The following is a 15064-nucleotide window of genomic DNA, read 5'->3' as shown; positions in this document are numbered from 1 at the left end:
CAGATGCCAATCAGGCAGTGCTCAGGTGTTGCCAGAAGCTGAGAGGGCATACTGGAGGGAGAATCACTCAGAATTTGCTTTGTTCCTAATATTTTCCCCCGCAAATGTGTGCCAGTGAACTTTCAGTAGCAGCCAGTTACTCTTTTCTGAAGCATATGCCCAATGGGATGAGACTGAACAGTTACTAACCCGTGCTTTGCTAAGATCTGCACAAATCTTTCTCCACAAATTGATTTATTTTAAAAGTGAGAGAAGCCTTATTTATTCTTTCTTTCCTTTTGAAGTTCCCAGATATCATTTTACAAATAGCAAAGACAGTTGGACCAGTTTCTTCAGCTGAAGAGCTTCTATCAGCTGTGTTCCAGTCAGTCTCCAACAGCACTGGCAGCATCCTCCTGTCTCTCAGCAGAGCTGGTCAGTATTGCACTGGGGGCCTCTGCTAAGTGCTGCCATTTGGGACTGAGATGGTGCAATTCAAGCAGACTTTGTCTCACTTTGTCATCAAATGCATTCTGAGAAGCTGAACAGTAAAAGTCAAGTATTGAGTTACTTATAGACTTTCAGCAAAAAACAGTGAGAGTCTTCATTCTGCTGCTCATCAGAGCTGTATAATGCACTAATGCTGAAACACTTTCATTACAGGATTGCGTAATTAAGCATCTCCTAGAATCTTTCTGAGTGCACAAAGGAAAAAGATAAATTATTTTAATTAGAGGGATTTGTTTATTTTATTTTTTTTTATTTTTGCTTTGTTATCTAATTGAAACCCCTTTAATTTAAGATCTGTGAAGGTGAGAAGTTACCATTGTGCCAAAAGATTGCACGTAGTTAATCCTTTGCCAGACATGAGCATATGGTGACTGATCTGTTCTTAAATCTGACAGTGGTGGCACTGTGTTTTTTCTGTCCAAATGGACAAAGTTTGTGATCATCTAAAAGGTATTTTAATTATCAACCAAACTAACCTATTAGAATCTCTGATGCCAAATGGATAATTTTCTTTGTATAAGATAAATACATTGACAATATTCTATTATTGTAATATCAACTATTCTTTCTCTTATCTGAAATTCACCCAGGCAGAATTTGTAAGTTGTGCCATCCTGTGCCATGGAAAACAATCCTGCTGTGGGGGAAGCTTTTGAAAAGCACCAATGGGAATTTAGACCCAAACATATTCAAGGAGTTTGATATTGTCTGCCTTTGTCTCTGAAAATCTCCCCCTTGGTTTTTTGCTGAGCAGAATAGAGGTTCAAGCTTTCAGCAAGCCCTGGGCCACCATGGAGATCCATCTGCTTGTAGCAGGAACTCTGAATGATGGCTATTTTTCTCTGGAAATTAATTTGCCTCTTACAATGCTGTATTCATAGGCAAAGAGAGGTAAAGGGAGTTCTAAGAGTTGTGTTTTTTCATAGCCTGAAACAAAACATGATTTCAGTTGATCAGAGGAGTCATTACATGATCCTCAGACTCTAAAAAAAGCAGGACTGAGCTGGTGAAATAGCAGGGTGTTACTGTTGTTAAGTTCACCTGTATGCATGAAATTCACTCTTCCTTCAACAAGTAAATCAGCAGATCATAAGCCATATTTCTTTAGACATGGGCCACAGGACTAAAGGCTCAGCAGCAAGTATTTCAGTTTACCTGTGTGCTTTTGTGTTCTTTTTTAAGCCTCTGGATCTACATGAGTCCCAAAGATGTCTCTAATCATCCCAGCTCATGTCCAGGGCAGTTGCAGAGCTCTCTCATCTGCATTGCAAGACCAATGCAAACCTGCCAGGGAAGCTGGTGGTATTTTTGAAAGGATACTTTGGCTCCAAGTCTGTGCAGGCTCCTCAGTCTTCACTTGGGGTGCACGAGCTCAGCTGGGGGGAATCTGGGATACCAGAAGCTGAAGGATTGTTTGTGCTAAGAAATGCTTCTGCAGCCCAAACATACTATTGAACTTCTGTTACCAAACATAATCTCAGCAGCTGTACACAACTTACACAGTCGTTTCAGTAAGGAATGAAGTTTAATTACTGATTTGTAAATCACTAAAAAATTGGATATTATGAAAATTACTCCATGATAACACTGATGCTTTTCATGCCACCAATGCTATTTTGCATTTCTCACAAACCAATTGTGAGCTAATGTTAATAACATTAGCAATCAGCAGTTACAGAGTTCCTGCATCTATGTCTATATCAGGATTAAAAACAAAGGTTTTAATGTGCTTAAGGCAAGATGAAACATGAAAAGCAAAACTTGGGAACTGTGTGTCTGAGGTGCTACCAGTGAGCAGTGTCGGTGCTGGAGAAATAATTCAGGTTTCTCACCACAAGCACTGAGATGTTATAATGTATACATATGTTTTTCATCAAATCAAATGTATAGCGAAAGGAAGAGCAAAGTGGCATCAAGTCAAAAATCTATTTAGTATTTCCCTCTTTAATTGCATCAATGCATCTGGTGTCTTAAAAATTGTAAAATCAATGTTTTTTTTCAAGGACATGAAGTCTTAGGTTTTCATGACTTGGGGAAGGGAGCTGCACTGTGTCTGCATGGATAGTATTTACATGAGAAAAGCTGACCTTCTGCAGCAGGAGAAAGGGAAACAATGCAGCTTCACAAGAGGGAGGTAAAGGGAGAGCAGAAGATCAGCTGGTACAGTAGAAGCTGAACAGCATTTTCATTTGCTCAACAGATTCAATCTTTTCACTGTTCTACCCACTACTACAGCTTCCTTTGATACAAATAAATCCCTCCTCTGCCTCCTTCCAAAGTACAAATCTACTTTGTACATCCTCAATTTATTTATCTGGGGGAGCTTAGCTGAGGCACAGCATCTGTGAAATTTGTGCTCTTTACTGGTAATGACCGTATCCAAAGACATGTAGGGATTATTTGGTTTAAATAATTATTTAATAAGTGACAGGAGAGGGAGCAGTAAACAACCACATTAGGATTCTTATTTCTGCTTTCCATCAACATTAGAGGTAGATTATGCCAACAAAGACTAGGATTTGTTAAAACACACAGTGGAAACTGTCTGGTTTGATAATGCATAGGCCTGGAACCTGACTGTAAATAAGATTTTTAAAGGCAGTTTGTCTGTCCAAACAGTGCTGTGATAAGTGAACAGCCCTCTCTAGATCCTGACATTTTAACAACAGGCTTGACATAACGAACAAGCACCGTGCTTCTCTGACACATCCAGCTTCTGTCTTCACCTTGTTTAAATGTCAGGCAAGTCTTACAAGACATAGATCTCTACCAGGCATTTCAGAGTGCAAGGACCTCTCATGTCTGTTACATTCCTGTTGAGTTGGATTCACTGTTTGAATGTAATTATTGAGCTGAAGCTCTTTCTGGTGAAGTTCCACCAGGAATGCAGACATTTGCATTTCACTCCTATTGAACCAAGGCTCCCAGCAAATGGTGGCTTTACCTCAGAGCAAGTCCTTGTCTAGGTTTTGATGCCTTTAGAGAATTAGACTTGAAAGAGAGATGCCTTTAGAGATTAGACTTGCAAGATACTGGTAGTTCTTATTGCACACATCCATATTTTAGTTTTATTGTGGCACCCTGCATTGTAACTGTTCTGAAATGTATATCTGCTCTTGTCCAACATGCACTGCCTTTGGAGTACAAAGAATATAACCAATGTCTTGCAAATTAGGCAAATTCTAGTTTTATACCCAGAACATTAATAATAGAAATATTTTTTAAATTCTTCAATTACAAAATAATTAATTTATCAATATCACATCAGCAGCAGTTAATTTTCATAGTCTGTTGCTCTCTTAAATATCAATATTGCTTTGATTTATTTTGTTGTCTCTTTGATGAAAACTCTTGTTATTTGACCTTTTTCAGATTGCCTGAGAACCAGAGCTCCTTCTTCAAATGAAATAATTAAATTAGGAGAAGCAAATGTGTTTTGGTCAGTTCAGGAACTGAAATGCATGGACCCAGGGACTTTTGACAAAAATGTGGCACTTCTTGGGGCTGTCTCAGGTTTTAACAGCTCCCAGCTGACTGCCTTGAAGGAAAAAGCCAAGCAGGTAACTATCCTGTCTGTGAAGGAAAATTAAATTTGTAATTTGATTTGGTGTTATTGAACTATGCAGTTCTAAAATAACTGTGCTATGTCAATGTCACTACTGCCACAAGAATATCTATAGTTTATTGGAAAAATAATGTGAGTTGGTGATAGAAGACTATTGTCCTTGTTTAGAGTCAACAGGCAAGTAGTTCTGAGCTATTGGCACCTGGAAAAGTGAAGTGCTTTTACTTTTGAATTGCTTTTCTGCTTGCTTCTCACTTTCATAAATTAAAAAATCAGCAAGCAGTACTAGGGGCTGTTGATTGCCCTGCTGAGAATTAAGCTTGGCATGTTAAACTGTCTACATGGATGCTAAATATAGCTTACAGTGGGTTAAACCCAAACTGACTGAAAGGCAGTTATTGGCTGAATAAAGCTCTTTCTTCCACCTTCTCACAGGCAGGGACAGATCCATCAGTGGGAAATTTTAGGGAGGAAAAAACCCACCTACATTGTCAGTAATCACCTACAATCAGTAATTGTCTTTATGAGGAGCACAGTTGGACAGAGGGCTGGGCCTGGGGCATCGACAGAGCTCTGAGCAGCCCTGCCTGAGCCAGTGTGGGCTGGCAGAGAAGTCAAACTTTGCTCCATCCCTGTTGTTACCATTGCACTTCTCCCTGAGGGTGACCTCCTCTTGCTGCTTTGTGGTTGCCTGCACTGCCAGAGAGCAGGCAAATTCCCAAACATACTTTTGGTTCAGCATGGAAAAGCCTTAGGGTGTGGTGAGACAAATCGTTTTAGTTGCAGAAAACTCAAGAGGTGAAGGAGATACTGCCCCCAGTCCGGCTTCAGCTTCCAGTCAGCAGCATCTGCTGGAGGTTATCTGTTCTCTGCTTCCATCTCTGTAATTCCCTTCTGTCAAAAGGATCCAACATGCAAAAGTCCTTTTTAGGTTCCATCACATCATTCTGACAGAATGAGGTTGGGAAACATCTACAAGTTGCAGTTGGCTGCAAGTACAAGAGCAGAGTACGGAGTGCAGGAGGCTTGGAGACCTGAGGGCTGTGATCTCTAGAGGAAAGCAGGAGCAGGGGACAGCGTGAGCCTGGGCAGCATCTCCTTAAACCAGCACCTGCAGCCAGTAGTGGAGGATTGATTTGGGGTAAATAAGACCAATTGTGCAATTTTTAGCAGTGAAGCCCAGCTTTTAGAACAGTGTTTTAACAGTATAATATTAAATGGGGTTGTGGTTGGAGACAGAGACACAACCCTGTAGAGATTCTTGTGACCAAAGCTTTCTTTATTGTTCTGAACCTGTCTTAAATAGAGGGTTTGAATTCCCCAGCTCATGACAGTTGATTGTTTGGGAGTTCAGACTGCCCATTTCTTTGGCCAATGCTACATCTGCACTTAGGGTTCAGTGAATTGGCTGGGATCATTTGTATGTGTTCAGATCCATCCTTTCATCACTTACCTAGGGACCTGTTTATTTCTAGGCTGGTTGAGTTTGGGGCTGCAGCCTCAGGCTAGCTGCAATGTGACAGAACTGCAGGTGCTTGAAGAGAAGTGGCACTGCCCAGGCTTCTGAAAGCAGATGGTGACTCTGCAGTTGTGTCTCTGCTGCCTTGTTGCAGGAGGACAACTGCAGCACATGTATTCTTCCCAAGTCAGCTTCCCTCTGTCAACATGGACACAGGTTGGTAGGAAAAGGGGAAAAATGTAATGCTAGAAGAAAATAAAAATAGTGCTCCCCCCGACATAGAGGAAACTACGGTTCTTTACAGCAGTGCAACATATTGGTATACTTGGAGAGTGTTATCAGTTGTAGGGAAATTGCCAACAAGGTTGATACATTCACATTTCTGGCTGTATTTAAAGACACACAGATATGTAGTACACTGAACGACAGTATATTCTGTCTGTGAGTGCTTGTAAAGATTTCTTCTAGACAAAGACAGACTTCCTGTATATTAATTTCAAAATACAATGTGGTGTTACACTGGGCATGAAGCATGAGAAATGAGACAGGACAGGCAAAGCTCTTTGAAATTATGTGCACAGATACTGGTATGTTATTAACATCTTTGATTAAAGGTTTCATTAAGCCTGAGCTACTCATTGTTCCAAACTAATTCAAAAAGTCTAGTTATCAGATTGTCTTAATGAAAATAAGAAGCTTAGCTCACTTGTAAGTGGAAGGTCTCCCAGCTCTGCAGCAGAGACAGTTGTATGGATCTGTAGTCTCTAGGTGAATGAGGACAAAGGAGTGTTTCAGTTTCATGTGCGGTGTTATTTATATCATTCTGCCTGAGATTTCACTCAGCACTGTCAGATGCTATTTATGAAGTACTTCAAATTCTGTAGTTTATGGCCTAGATCAGGAAACAGATACTTGACAGTTTTTGCCTGCACGTGTTTCATGTATCTCTTAAGCTAGAGAATTAAAAGCTTTAAAATTGGGCTAATGCTTTTTGCCATCTATTTTCTTTGGAAAAGATTGAAATTTCCCAGACTTAGACCCTTTATGACATTGTAAAACCAACATAAAAGATCTGGTGGAAACTCAGTTGCGAGGTACAAGTCCAGCAATGCATCTCTTAAACAAATGCTTAACCCAAGGGTAATAGCTGGGAAAACACCCTGGCAGCTCTGAGGCTGCTCTATGCTGAATGTGCACATTGGTATGAACAGCAGAGAGCCTCCAGCTCTGTGTAAGGAGTATTTAATTTCTGAGATCTGGATTCCTGAGCTCTAGTTTTATATTTTCTGGAGATTGTTCAGCTCCATGACTATCTGGTGGTGCAAACACTATTTAGTAGGCAACTGCAGAGATGCTCTTCAACAAGTCCCCACTAGCTTTGTCCTTTCTAACTTTTTGAACAAAACTTAAATTGTAGCTATCCTGAAAATGGAGTAAATGCTTTTCTGACTCAGACAGTAGCCCAGCCCTGGGCTTCTAGTTTTAATTTTCTAGTTGGAATTAGCAGCACAGTGTTATACTAGAAACCTGTCATGTATTCACTGACACAAAGCAGAGTTGCTGAAGTACATGAGAGCTTTAAAGTGAGCATTTTTTAATGTGCACCTGTCTTGTACAAGTCACTTCTTCCTGCCAAAACGTAGTGTCTTTCTCTGTAAAGGCAATTGCATCTGGGGAGATACTGACCACTGTCCACAGTCTTTTACCATTGTCAACCAAATGTCATTGACAGTTCTGGCTTCTGAAAATTCTGCTCTTGATGGACTTTTATTGTTCTTAACTCAGGCAGAACTTTTCCTGAATCCAAAATTTCCTTCGGGCTGCTCGGTGACAGCTTTTCAATCACTGTAACTTTAGCACAAATAAAGTTAAAAGCAGGGGAAGTTGTCAGTTTAAATATGCTGGTACTGGTTTAAAAGAGCCCCTGCTTATTTCTTTGGGATTTTTACAAAGCTTTACAAGTTTAACTGTATCTGTACAAACATGTTTAAATTATTTTTTATTTTAACATTATGTGAACACAATCTAGAAATCAGAACTTTGGGAACTGATTCTTTGTCTGTATTACTTGATCTCTACTTTGTCTTTCCTTGTCAGTGACTAAGCCAGGGTGACTGGTCACAAAAGCAACTTGAAGTCAGTCCCCTGGAGCAATTGCAGCTGAGTAGAAGCCTGAGTAGTCCAGGTACTGCTTTTTTGGCAGTATAACAGTGTGGATCTAGGCACAGATTCCCATTTTTATTGTTCTTCGTGGTTTTGCTCCTACAGCCACATTTCCAGCAGTTCCTATTCTGTCTCATTAACGAGTCCAAGCTGTAAAAATTGCATCATTTTTAGATTAACTAATCATTAATGGTGTAGAACCTCAAAAACCTTTGCAATACCTAATCTCTGTCTTTTCTGTACAAAGAAAAGTATTCAGGGTTTAGGACTTTTAAACCAAGGGGTTTGAGAATGGGGTATATAGAGAAAGAGTCATAATGATCTGACAGATAATGACTCTCATCTAAAGGTTTGGGGGGTTCTGCCAGACTGGAGGAGTTACCAAATCATCTCCCTGGGCCACATTGCTCTGGCACTCACTGAACAGGAAATCACAGAGCTGGACCTGCACTCCATCGACACCGTTGCCGCTCTTAGTCAGCAAACAGAGTGGACTCTTACCCAGGTGAGTGAGTGAGTTACTGAATGTACTCCTGGTGACAGGCTCTGGATTCACACCCTTTGGGACTCAGGTCCTGGAACTGCCTAGAAAACAGGTCCAGAGATCCACACTACTCCCTGCTGCTTTTCTGCAGCTGTGACCCCAGTGTAAGTGGCCAGGTAGGTCAGCACTGGTGTCTGCCTGGCTGGGGCTTCCCTGGGGAGGTGGCCAAGACAGCATCAATCACTGTTAATTGGGGTGGGGATGAGTGTGCTCTTCAGCCCAGAGCAGTGGAAAAAGGTCAGCAGCTCCTCTCACAGTGTCCCTGGAACAGACACTACTGCTAGGAGTACTAGTCCTTCCTAACTAAGAACAATCACAGTGTAGGTCGTGTGCCCCAAACCAGCATCCAGTGCCCTAGATGTGCCCTGTTATTAGTAAATACACTCCTCTCATGATCCTTTCCTTGAATATTTCTAGTTATGTCAGTGGGGCTTTCATAATAAGAGTTTAAAACTTTGATTTATATATGCAATTGGCAGCATATTTCTGACTTTGTGGCCTACACCATCAGCGGTCTGTCACTGTGCAGATGCTGGCATGGTGGCAGTTCTGGCAGAATATCACAAATCTGTTTAATAGATTCATATTCTGAAGGGTACCATAAGAAGGAAGCACTTGGGAGGACTTTATACAGAACCAGTTTGCTTTTGAGGTTTCCTGCTGTCAGTAAGAGTAGTTAGTTAAAATAGATTAATCCTGCTGAAATTCAGTTGTCTAAAATTTAGGTAGCTAGTTAAGCTAGTTAGTTGAAGCTCAGCATTTTGGATAGATTAGGAAATCTTGGAAGATGCTTGTTTCTTTCACTGGCTTTGGAGGATGCCTTGGTGACATGCTTGAGATGGATTCAGTTTTTAAAGGGTTAGTTTAAAATGAGCACCATCCTAAATTACTTTGGCTTGCAAAGGCACTTTGGTACAAATATCCCATTCATATCTGAAAATTAATCCTAATTAATCCTAAACACAGGTCACCACTCATATATGGCACTTAAATAAAACAAGTAATCCTGAGTATTAAAATAATAAAAATTGCATATTGATCCCCTTAGGTATTTTATATTTTCTTGTAGCAATTTAACTGATTCTGTGAGGCAATCCAGCACCATTACTTCTGTTGAAGGCTTTCCTTGTGACCTGGCAGAAGAAGTACAGAGTGTTTTCACACCATTTGCATTTAGCAAGTAGTTGGATAACAGTGCTCTGTTTAAGTGTCACATGTAGATGGTGACAGTGCTCCTCCTGAAGGCCATGGCCACACACTGGGGAGGCTCAGGATACCTATTTATGCTCCATAGCTTCTGATAAGATTTTAAGCATCCAGTAAAAAACTCTTCAGTTGTATTTACCCTGTTCATGCATACTATCTTACTGCTTTTGTAGGCAAGAGCTATTTTGCAAGGTTTTCTAAATGACTCTGGCCAGACCATCAGCACACTAAAAAGTTTTGACTTAGTTGGATTAGGAGTTATTCTCTGTGCTTTGAACTCCACAGAAATCACATCCATAAGTACTGCTGAATTCAGGTACTGTATTTTATATCTAATGAAATATTTATTAGTAACTCTATTGATAAAATTTATTGTGCCATTTTTGTTCCATTAAGATTTTCAGAGCCTAAAGGAGTCCTTTTCACATTTAAAATGCTTTTAGAAAAGCAGAAAGCATGCAGCTGTTTTTTAAAGCATGTTCTTTTATAGTTTTCCTCTGCCATTTATATCCCACCATTTAAGTATTGCATCAAGAAAACCAGGGTTTTGCTCAAAACCTGAAATATTTGTATGCAATTTGTGTATATATATTTTAAATTGAAAATGGGTTTTACAGTCTTTTTACAGCAGGCTAAGTATATTCCAGGCCTATTTAGTACTGCATGTAAATGCAGCTTGTAACAATGACTTTGTTACCTTCTGCAGTGCTGCAATTGCAAGAATTGGCCTGTTGTTTTGTACCACCCCTGTTCTGAGGCAGTTTAAGAAGATGACAGAATCCGTGTTTGGTGCTGCTACCAGCTGGAATGGCTCAGTTTTACAGGAAATTGGTACTATAGCAGGTAACAAAACTACGACTCCTGATGGTGATAGTTGTGAAGCACTGCTATTAAGAGATGGGTTCACCTAGCTGGGGGTTTTCCTAGATTGGCAAAAGACATTTCTTCCACAGGGTAGTCACCTGCAGGGACAAACATCCAGCAATTTCAGAAGCACTAAGGAAAAGTCGTGGTAAGGTTCTGTAAATCTGGTCAAATTGACCTTGGGAAGCACAGCCTGAAGTTACTTGGGTCCTGTAAGCTGGAAAGGGTAAATCAAGGAGGGCAAAACCAATCAGGATTCCAGACCCAGTCACTCTTTGTGAACCAGGCTGTCCTGGGAGGTGCTGTGTTCTGGCTGCCCAAGCATCCTGCCTGATAAGAATGGGCTGCCCAGGGAGGAGCACACTGGCAGGATTGGCCTGGAATGATCCTTCTCCAGAGTGCTCTTGAGGCCTTGGAGATCTCCTGAGCCAGAGGTTACTCCAGTTTTGTTCCTGGATTGGTTTCCCTGTTACCATTTAATTGCACATTGAACTCTCATAATTTTAGCATCCCCAATGCCTGTGTCAATAATTCCCCAAATTATTCACTGTAATAATTTGGGGAATTATTATGTATAATAATTCTGTAACTACTTTAGTGGTGAAGAAGTCACTCCCATTGCATGATTATGCTCCCTAACTATGGATCAGAAGAGACTGTGAATGAGCATTCTTTAATAACATTGCTTATGATTTTATAGGTTTTTATAATTCTCTTTTCCAAGATAAAGTAATTCAGGTAGAGTACATTCCATGTAGATGGCTAAGGTCAGATGATTTGTAATGCTGAAATATAATGAAAGAAACAAAACATGGAAAGAACCAGCATCTCTCTATATGACACCCTGGAATAAACAATCTATTATGTATTTTTTGTAAATGCTTAAATTTATATTACCTTCAAAACAAATTTAATAAAAATAACATTAACTGAGTTTTGTTTCTATTATGTGGGTTTTTTTAGGTGGTATGAATGAGGATGAATTAAAAGCTTTTGATAAAAGCTTGATGCCATATTTCCAGCCATCAGCAGTAAGACATATACCTCCTGAAATTTTCCAAGTAAGAGCTTGATTACTGAAGAAGTTACTAAATTTCTATTATTTTTCCTCTAGTATAAATAAACTGCAGCATTTTGTGTTTTGGCAAAAAAATTCTATGGTCAGTTAAGTGAGAGACCATCAAGGGTCTGGAACATTAACTTTCAGCTGTATCATCTGTATTTGTGATGCCCATGAAATAAGCTAGACAAGCTTTATTCATCCTTCAGAATGCATCCCAAAGAAAAAGCAAGTATCACAAAACAGGGTAAGGACACTGTATCTTCCAAAATTTTATTCAGATCTGAATTTTTGTCTCTGTTTATTAACATTTGCAAGGATGCTGTAAGAGCTACAGATTTCTCTGCTGACTGTGCAAGAGTTGTTTTATTAACCTAAAATCTGGCACCATTCTCCTGTGTTAGCTCTGAAAAACAGATTGTGCAGGCAGATACAGATCAGAGAGGAATTACATCTAATTACAGCAGTACTGAATGTGGACCAGAAATTAGAACAGGGATCCTGAGATCATTGCCCCTGACTTTCTTTGACTTAGTGACAAGATTAATGCTCTGCCTGGGCTGGTCTCTTTCAGATGCTCAGGCAGGCAGTGTACTTATGGACACATGAGCTAAACAGAGAGTTAACTGTGTCAGCTCCCATAAAAAAGAAAAACTCCTTGAGCACTAACTGCTTGTGCACTGTACCACTGACAGTTCAGATAAGCCTCAAATGTCCTTCAGAAACTATTTCTCTGCAGAACAGCTCTATACCATGTTGTAGAATTTCTATCAAACAACATTTTTGTTAGTAGTAGTAATGATACTACAAAAAGTGATTAAAACTCTTTGGAAGAGTTTTCTGTATTTGAAAGATTCAAAGATTTTAGTTTTACACAGGTTTTTTATGGCCTCATTTTGCAGCTGTATAAATTATTCAGATTTTGATTTATGAAAAATGACATTGTGTTATGGACTTCAAGTGTGTTAAGAACATGCTCAATTCAAAATGTCTGAACCTATAGGGATTTCCATGAATTTGCTTCATTTAAACCAGCACACTACTTGGTAGACAGTAAAAAATGGACAAGGGTTTGCTCCATCATCTGACCTACTTGCAAGGGGAATTTTGTCTTTCCAAAGTAGAACCTGGATGCAGAACTGTTGCAAGAAAAAAAGCTTGTTTTGTAGGAGGGTTAAAGTGCTTGTGACTGCAGAATGTTAACTAGATCTAAAGCAATTCAACTGCCCAATAATGCAGGCTGTACAAACTGGTTAATTGCTGTGTGATTTAAGATAATTACTGTAAGATTATGATTGCCATGTTTAATTTTTATATTTAATAGGAACAAACTGGGAAGATTTTCAATCTAAGAGAGAGAATTGAATAATAAGATTAAAGCATGGGGTCTTCTCATCTCATTGCTCTACTGCTAACTGTAATCAAAGGTCAAATGTAAGTTCAAGTGAGGTTGCTTGGGAGCAGATAAGAGGATATAAGAGGAAATAAATGAAAACACAAGAGGTTGCACAATACCATCAGTCTTTGAACAAATCAGAAAAGAAATGGCTGGAAAATTAAACTTCAGCAATATATTGAAGAAATGTACAATGCAGTGCTGGCATAGAAAGCTTCTCAAGCTGTCAGCTCCCTGCATCAAAGAGAAAGGTGACAGATAGATGAGTGGTCAGGGAAGTAGATGAATACAGAAAATTCTTTTAAGCTCTATTGAGCTCTTTTATAGCAACACAATGTTGAAGGCTTCTGTCCTTCATTCCAAATGCAAGGCAGTGCTGATTTCTGATTCCTTACCTGCTTTCTATAATTGACAGCCTAAACCAATTTTTCTGTCTTTTGTTCCTCCCAGGCATTGTCCCCAGAACAAATAGCAAACCTGGGCCCTGAGAACGCCGCCATGGTTACAGGATCGCAGCGGGAGCGTCTGGATGCATCACAGCTCCAGAGCCTGGGGCTGGCACTGGATGGAGCCAGGAGCAGCAGCCCAGGGACACAGAGCACTGCAGGATCTCTGCAGGAGGGGCAAACCCCAGCTCAGAGCAGTGAGTGGAGTCCTGCCTGCTCCTGCCTAGGGGAAGGGCACACACCAGTGGGTTGTGAGGTCTCACAGCGTGCATCAGGGTCAGGCCTCTGTTCTGAGGGTGGGTTACAGTGAATTTACTAATCAGCTTCTATAGTCAGCCTCAAATCACATTCCTGACCAACACAAACAGCCAGGAGGATGTTGGATTTAGCCACAGCAAAAGGTAATGGAGGAAGACTGTCAGATGGCATTAGCAGCTGTCTAGTAGCATTACACTGTGCTAAGTACTAGCTTGTATAAAAGGTAGTTTGAAACACTGAGCTCTTCCCTCTCCTTCTTTCCCATATCCATCTCTGGACCTTCAGGCCAGAACCATTATGTGCAGCAGAATGTTGTTTGCAGAGATGCAAGTGGGAAAGGAGGTAGTACTGGGGTGGATTAGCATCTTTATCCAGACTGTAGGACCACTGAATAGCTTTTCCTGCCATTCCCACCCATTTGGAATTAAAGTCTATTAGGACCTCTACTTCACTGGTTTAATCTTTTACTTCCTCATATTTCAGTTTATACTGGGCAAGTCACACGGGCAATGTCAATGGATGTGTTACAGTGAGAGAGTTTGCACATAGTCAAGACAATGCTGAGAACTTATCCCTATCAAACAGCAAATACTGTTGCTTCCAGTGACACCAGCAAGACATAAGCTGTTGGAGGAGAGAGAGGGAAGCTGAAGTGCTGAAATAGGAGTAAGGGGAACTAAATTGCTATGGTGCCCTTGCTGGAATTAGAGCAGACCTTCCCAGAAGCACCTGGGAAGTGCTCTTAACCCAGCTCCCTCTCAGGTATGACCTGTTCCTTTTGGAGATCTGCCAAAGGGAGGAGTTTTCCGGGTAAAGATCACCTGAGTTCTTGTCCATTGTTCCCATCTCCCTATGAAATGCTTCTCTTTGGAGCTGTGTATGTTTCACTGGAAGTGACATCTCTCAAGTGCTGAATGTAACTAGGATTCAACTGTTGGAATTTGCTGCACCTCTTTGGGGTGGTGTAGATAAGACTTCTAGGCCTGAGCTGTAGCGTGACAGTAAGGAATAAAGTCTTCTGCTTTCCAGGTGCTCCTTGTTTGAGTGGCTTTGGCATCTGGCTGTGTGCTGTGTTTACACTGCACCTTCTTTTCTGAACCCTCAAGTGTTGAGCTTGAGGTAAGTTATATTTTCAGTTAGAGATAACTTTATAACAGAAGTGCAGGTCACCTGTAACAGAGAAGAAGGACTGTGGGACCCTCTTTCTGCTTTGAATACAGTGATAACAATTATTGAATAATTTTTCTGTATTGCAAAGGTGCCTTGTACCTTGGTTAGACTATCTTTGATTTTAATTGAGGGAAAACACTTTATCTTATCTTTATTGTAAAGCCAAACATAACAAAGGTATATTTAAAACTCCATGTAACACCAATCAATTGCTGCATTGTTATTTGGAACATATTCTTGTTTCTACTCTATGTTTGTCTGTTCCAGGCTGTTTATAAGATTTTATTCCACAAACACTTCTATTTAGTAGAATATTGCCATTAACTTTCATTGGATTTTAACATTTTGACAGGCTTATATTTAAGAAGAGCACTGGGGGGCTTGAAGCTTAGATTCCAGTTAGGCAAACTAAGTGCTCAAGTATTCTCCTTAGTCTTTAAAATT

At 40.2% G+C, this 15064-nt stretch overlaps 1 protein-coding gene across 2 annotated transcripts in view; it reads left to right on the top strand.

Annotated features, from left to right (window-relative positions):
* The window catches only part of OTOA (otoancorin), a 32754-nt gene extending 18207 nt beyond the window's left edge, over window positions 1-14547 (top strand). The window contains exons 21-28 of one of the 2 annotated variants that reach the window (XM_062503572.1): window positions 285-414; window positions 3862-4049; window positions 8026-8181; window positions 9600-9742; window positions 10133-10269; window positions 11254-11351; window positions 13197-13389; window positions 14480-14547. In XM_062503572.1, coding sequence (XP_062359556.1) covers window positions 285-414; window positions 3862-4049; window positions 8026-8181; window positions 9600-9742; window positions 10133-10269; window positions 11254-11351; window positions 13197-13389; window positions 14480-14547 — 1113 coding nt within the window. Of the gene's footprint in view, window positions 1-284; window positions 415-3861; window positions 4050-8025; window positions 8182-9599; window positions 9743-10132; window positions 10270-11253; window positions 11352-13196; window positions 13390-13933; window positions 13984-14479 lie in introns of those variants that run through there. The other variant, XM_062503573.1, reaches the window with a different exon arrangement.
* The last annotated feature ends 517 nt before the right edge of the window (window positions 14548-15064 follow it).

This window comes from Cinclus cinclus, chromosome 16, assembly GCF_963662255.1.
Source record: "Cinclus cinclus chromosome 16, bCinCin1.1, whole genome shotgun sequence".
Classification (NCBI taxonomy): domain Eukaryota; kingdom Metazoa; phylum Chordata; class Aves; order Passeriformes; family Cinclidae; genus Cinclus; species Cinclus cinclus.
Note: the sequence above shows the minus strand (reverse complement) of the source record. Positions and strands in the feature narration are given on the sequence as shown.